The following is a 5968-nucleotide window of genomic DNA, read 5'->3' on the forward strand; positions in this document are numbered from 1 at the left end:
TTTCTCGTCTCACCAAGATGAGCCCAAGATATTTGTTTCTCATAGTTGTGGATGCCACAGAAATAAGTCATAATTTTCTTTTTCGTCCGTAGCATCAATATCCATTTATGAAATTTTATTTCTTATTCTCTTTTACTTTATTATTTATGGGTCGGACCCTCCATTGCGTAACTTTAACTATTTCCTTTTCATTTTCTCAAACTTTACTAATTATGCATTTAAATTCACATTACCTTTAAATAATCTATTGGATTGAGGGAGTAAATAAAACCATTACTCGGCACGAGCGAGATGTGCTTATTAGATAATCCACAGAGAATGAGTAGTAACTGAGCTAAGGAAGGGCAAAAATGTCCGTTGAGACACAACAGAAAACCATAAATAGAAGCTTTGTTTTTAGTTCAGACTGTAAAGGTTACTGTTAAGGTTTTCTGCCCTTGAATTGAAAGAAAGCCTCACACAATTTAACAAAGATTACGAACTGGTAATCCCTTACTCCTTTGGCTACTTGAATTTTGTTTGTGTTTTATGATCAACTCCTCACATAAAAATCTCAGCCTTAATCTGATTAAAGTCATGTGTTTTTTCGCTGCTTGAGGGCTCTTGCTTTAATTTCTATAGTAGTATTTCTTACACAGCCTGAAATAATTCATCGTCATGCTAAACTGAGTTTGACAAAGTGTTTAGATTTGATATCTTTTGTACATGCCTAAATCTAGGCACTTCGTTGATTCAGATTGTAGTCAGTGTTTACTTGCTTGGAGCAAAAAGAAACTCATGTAATTTTGACATACTACCTCTGTCCACGAAAAACAGACAAAATTGTAAATGACACGAGTTGCACTGCATAATTGGTAAAGTGAGCGAGATGGAGGGAAAAAGGGGTGGAAGTAGTGTTAGTAGATTGTGGGGTCCACATTTAGAATGACGTGGATGATTTGTATTTGTTTAAAAGTTTCCATATTTAGAATTGGTCTAATTTTGGTGGACGGTCCAAAATGGTAAAATTAGTCTATTTTTGTGGACGGAAGGAGTATAAAAATAATTAGATGCATGAGCTAGGATTTGCTTTGAGAATGGAATATGTCTACTTGGTTTTTAACTTCATATAAGTGAGAAATAAACGAAAACAGCTTGGCCCGCGGATAGCTTTTGTTGCGTGGAATTGCAATGCTTTTAGGGGACGGAGGGAGTATTCTCGTGTTTTTTGACATGTGTGTAATACATAATCAGGCCATGGAGTGGTACTATGGCAGAGGCGACGAAGATGTGACAGTCCCAGAAGATGAGGAGGGGCTTCGATCATGGGGCGATAGGTGGCCTTCGTGGGTTGGAAACTGCAGCTCATCGTCAGAGGTGGAGCAACTCCACCACCCCATCATGTCTAGCCAGCAGAGTGATGATTGGGATGTTCATCTCAAGGATCTTCCCAAAATTCAAGAGGCTGATGACATTTTCTTGTACTACTATCACTTATCCTCTAATTTACTTCATGTGTGCATAGATCCAAAGCCCTGATCCTCCGTTGTCTATGTAGCGATTCGCTTTTCAAAGTGGGCGAGGGGTCTGAGAATATCGCACAAACCTCAAGCTGGAACGACGTGATGACCTTTGATTTTGGTGATTATGTCCGAGACACTACAAGCACACCCCATTTTTCACACCAACAGGTTGTTTACCACTCTTTTTGAACTGATCATTCATGCTTTGGCTTATAAACTCTCAACTATCCAAGTAATTAACTGATATTGGCACTCGACATTCCAGGAACCGGAGGCTGAAATACGCATGTTTGAACAACAATCTGATCAATGTGAAGATACGAATGAGTATATATCCATGGACGAATCTGCGTTACTGGAGCTACAGCATTTGACTCAGCAGGTAAATTGCCAGTCTGATATCTCCATATAAATTATGTCTTTACTAATTGAAGATGCTTATTAATTTGATAGTTGGCCGAGACAACCAGAGTTTGCTTTCGCGATTCTCTGTACCGCCTGGCAGAGAACTCGAGATACCAGACAGAATGCAGTCAGAATGGAAAACAAGCCATGTACAACTGCAAACCAATTTCTAGCTCTGGACTATCCAGGTATAAATTAAATTCTCTACATTGTTAGTACTACCATTTTTCAATCATGTCTTTCTTTGCTAAATAATTATTTGATATGATATAATCATCATTTGAGATTGAGCTGATGATCTATTTATTGCATCCAGGTCTCATGAATCCAACTCTGAGGACATGAAATCCATCGACAGAACAGTTGCTACGCTCTTGTTCACCACGATGCAGTTGTGCAATTCAACTTCAACAACGTCAGATCTCGATAACAAGGCCAACTCGTATTGGTGCGATCCATGCTCCTCAGCTCCGTCTCTGCCAGGAGGTGACGCTGAGGTCCCAACATTCAATTAGATGGATTGACCATTTCTACAACCTCTCCCTCGGTTGGGATCAATAAAAACTCGACCGGCTAGCCATGGTGTAAAGAAAATAGGTATTTCTTTTTCGTATTCGGTTTGTTTTATGGGAGGGAGCTCTGCTTTTGTACAACTCAAGAAGATACAGTTTTGTTGGAAGGAAAATCATTTGATTTATTATGTACTATAGTATATGTTACAACATTAAATACACAAGTTGAGATTTAAATTCCTAATAAAGCATGAATATGAGAGGTAATGCTGCCACTCCGATATTGTGAACCACCTTCCTATTTATCGAGACAGCAGAACTCGGGGGCGCTGGTGCCCTCGTGGGGGTGGGGGTGGTGTTATTGCTTGTAGAAGCTTCTAGAACAGTGGTGGAAAATCTCATGCCGCCGATGCAGTGGCTGTCTTTGTCACAGATGAAATTGTACTTCTTTGCGTCGGTAAGCCTAATTTCGTCGTTGCCACTCTCGTAAATGGCAATTACACCGTCACTGGCATTGCACGATCTGTAGGTCGCATCGGTTACTTCTTTCACGTTGTGTTGCGCTTTCGAGTACTTAAACACTGTGTTCGTGTTGCATATCAACGATAATAGAAACTGTAAGTGAATGATTTAGTGTATGAATATTTAGTAAGTATTGAGAGAGTATGAGAGTTGAAGATCAAACCTAGCACATCTCCCACAGTAAAATTGTATTTTTGGGACCAACTGAGGAAATTAGTCCCTGTGCCTGAGTTCCATCCACTTTCATCACCAACTCTATACACTTCACAAACACCAAAATCAAGTAACAAGAGATGGATCATAAATACTGAAAACTTTAGTATTTTGATTCCTTCCATATCTACCAACTAGCTAAGCATAAAGCACAGGAGAGGAATGAACAAAATGTTATCTTTTTCTCTAGTTGAGAAGATTAAATGCGATTTGTACAGGCCGGAAGGTTTCTTGAGAATTGATTAAATATTATATAATCACAACTCTAGTTAGACACTAATTTAAAAAAGAGGTGCAGTTGGAACATTTCGTGTCAACTCTATAAGATTGTTAATTACTTCTATTAATCAAATCCAAGTTGGGGGGGGGGGGGTGTTTATATATATGGTTGGTCCATGTATTTGTCATCCCTATCCAGTATCCAACATTAATAATCATTACAAGATTTAGTCTGAAGATTGACATTTAATTGGATTTGTTTGTGACATGATTTGATAAAATGGAATTTAAAAGCAATATGCAAGGTTATTAATTACAAGATATAGACTATATTAGGTGGGTTGTCGTCGTTGATTTGGGACGCGGGTATTGGAATACCCAACCCAGTAATTACTTATGGACATTTTTATTACTGCTAAAATATTATAGCGAGCGGGTATTGGAATATACCAAGTAATTATTAATGGACATTTTTATTAGTATTAAAATATAATAGCAGTAAGATGTTATGGTGCGTTATATTACTAATTCATTTTAAAATTGCTAACTACAATAAGCTTTATATTATCAAATTAAGTGTTAAGATTATTTAGTGTAAAAAAATGTTATGTCAATTAACAATAAATTATTGTTAACTAAATTTTTTAAAATATCTTAAAAATTTAAATATATATAACTATTTCAGTTTATATTATTTTTTTCACAACATATATCAAATTAAAGATAATTTCATGATAATTTTATAAGAATACCAACCACATCCTACATGCATATGATTCGATGTTAATATTTGATAAAATTTTGTAAATGTTCATATATTTTGTAAAACAGTTTTACATCAATACAACTTACATAATATGTCAATATAATGATTGTACAATATCAACATGAAATTGTATTAACATTGTCATTCTAGGTGTTGATATATTTAATACACTATATAGACAGTTAGTTCCTAAACCTTAATTTGATAGTTGTTATTTATTTTTAATTGTATTAAAAAATAAAAAATGAAACTACACATGACAATTTATAGGTCATTAGATCTCTAAAATTCATAATCTTAAATTAATTGTAGTTAGAAATTGATCACATCTCACAAGTCTATAATATAGTTATGACAGTACAAAGTATCGCATCCACAAAAATAAAAAATCTAATTTTAATTATTATAACTAAAATTCTTATACTGTCAAGACTACCTGATTAATTATTAACTACGTACTCCTTATAAATTGAAAGACAAATTGTCGTTTAAATCATAACTTTTGATTGGCTTCTGGTCTATTCCATAACTTATAAAATTAGCTCATTAAATTATAATTTTTGCACATTTCTCAGTGTGTCTCCGGTGGCGCCCTTCCCACTAGGACTTCCCACACAAACTTCATGCCACGTCATCACTAGAACTTTCCATTTCACTAGGACTTCCCATTGCACTAGAACTTCCTGCAATAAAATTAATAAATTCACAATTAAAATTAAAATTTACGGAATTAAAATTTCGACACGAGCCGTATTTATAGAGTTTTTTTTTTTTTTTTTTAAATTAATTTTCGGTGGGACGTCCGAGTGAGACGTCCTACCCACGCCACAGTGGCGGACGTCAGGTAGGACGTCGGGCTGAGGGGCGAGGACATGGGACGGACGTGGACGCCCTTCCCCTTCACTACGGCGGACGTCGGGTAGGACGTCGGCGACGTCCTATCCGACGTCCGCCATTGGATCCGCCATTGGAGACACCCTCAATTGTCACGTACAATTAATAATATGATTACAATTAACAATATGATGCTTAATATCTGATACTAAATTAAATTACAAGAATAAAAAAGACAAAGAAAGAGATCTATAGTTCAAACTCATCGTTCTCTTTCTACAAATAAAAAATATAACTATGATTAAACATAGAGATCTCCAAATAAATTTCATTGTGAACTGTCACATACAATTAATAATATGATTACTGTTGGTTTTTAGGACTTACAAGAAGGAATACAAGAGCTAACTGAATCGAAATTACAAAAGAGGATTCGAAACCAAATAAACTGTAAAACAGGAAATGGCCGAGTCGAGGGTCCTCTTTCCGCGTCATACTGACGAGGTGGCATCCCGCTTGGCTCGTTGACGTGGAAACGGTGGTGGTCTAAAAAGAACTAGACCCACTAGACTTGGGCCAAGCCCGCAACTAGGCCCAAGCACCAAGCCCACGACCAGGCCCAAAGAACAGCCCAAAGACCACCCAAAGACCAGTTGCCAAGATCCAAGATCCAAGTCCAAGTCCAAGGACACGGGCTCGGGCTCGAGGCTCGAGGCTCGCGGCACGCGGCTCGCGGCGGGACGGGCGGCGGCGGCGGCGCGCGCGTGTGGGCTCTACAGCCCATCTTAGTCCACTATAACTATTCCATGTAATAATCCTTCTTATTAAATACTAGTTTAATAAGGTTGTAACTTCCAACGTGGGATAATTAACTCTCTTAATTATTCCCTAAGCTTCTCTCATAGCTCATTAAGTTTGCAATTTTGCACAACTTTAATCCCTTATTTCTCACTCACCGGGAATCGAGATTTGAGAAAATGAATATACCACGGTCA

General features: G+C 37.1%; 2 protein-coding genes across 2 annotated transcripts; one reads left to right on the forward strand and one right to left on the reverse strand.

The window, feature by feature from the left end:
* The first annotated feature begins 350 nt into the window (after positions 1-350).
* On the forward strand, positions 351-2607 carry LOC125193618 (protein LNK4-like). The gene is made up of 6 exons (XM_048091451.1): positions 351-484; positions 1234-1460; positions 1538-1670; positions 1768-1884; positions 1956-2095; positions 2224-2607. Exons 2-6 carry the CDS (start codon positions 1237-1239, stop codon positions 2420-2422), a joined length of 813 nt encoding a protein of 270 aa, XP_047947408.1. The 5' UTR covers positions 351-484; positions 1234-1236; the 3' UTR covers positions 2423-2607.
* On the reverse strand, positions 2584-3379 carry LOC125193619 (chemocyanin-like). Its single transcript, XM_048091452.1, has 2 exons — positions 3105-3379; positions 2584-3000 (listed from the first exon to the last, which is right to left on the reverse strand). The coding sequence occupies exons 1-2, from the start codon at positions 3277-3279 to the stop codon at positions 2660-2662; spliced, it is 516 nt and encodes a 171-aa protein (XP_047947409.1). The 5' UTR covers positions 3280-3379; the 3' UTR covers positions 2584-2659.
* Positions 3380-5968: the final 2589 nt, after the last annotated feature.

Source organism: Salvia hispanica, chromosome 6 (genome assembly GCF_023119035.1).
Source record: "Salvia hispanica cultivar TCC Black 2014 chromosome 6, UniMelb_Shisp_WGS_1.0, whole genome shotgun sequence".
Taxonomy (NCBI): domain Eukaryota; kingdom Viridiplantae; phylum Streptophyta; class Magnoliopsida; order Lamiales; family Lamiaceae; genus Salvia; species Salvia hispanica.

Coding starts and splice junctions, on each gene's coding strand:
- LOC125193618 (XM_048091451.1), top strand. CDS start 1,237: ATGGAGTGGTACTATGGCAGAGGCGACGAAGATGTGACAGTCCCAGAA. Junction 1,671..1,767: donor CCCATTTTTCACACCAACAG/GTTGTTTACCAC, acceptor TCGACATTCCAG/GAACCGGAGGCTGAAATACG. Junction 1,885..1,955: donor TACAGCATTTGACTCAGCAG/GTAAATTGCCAG, acceptor TTAATTTGATAG/TTGGCCGAGACAACCAGAGT.
- LOC125193619 (XM_048091452.1), bottom strand. CDS start 3,279: ATGGAAGGAATCAAAATACTAAAGTTTTCAGTATTTATGATCCATCTC. Junction 3,001..3,104: donor TACTGTGGGAGATGTGCTAG/GTTTGATCTTCA, acceptor ACACGAACACAG/TGTTTAAGTACTCGAAAGCG.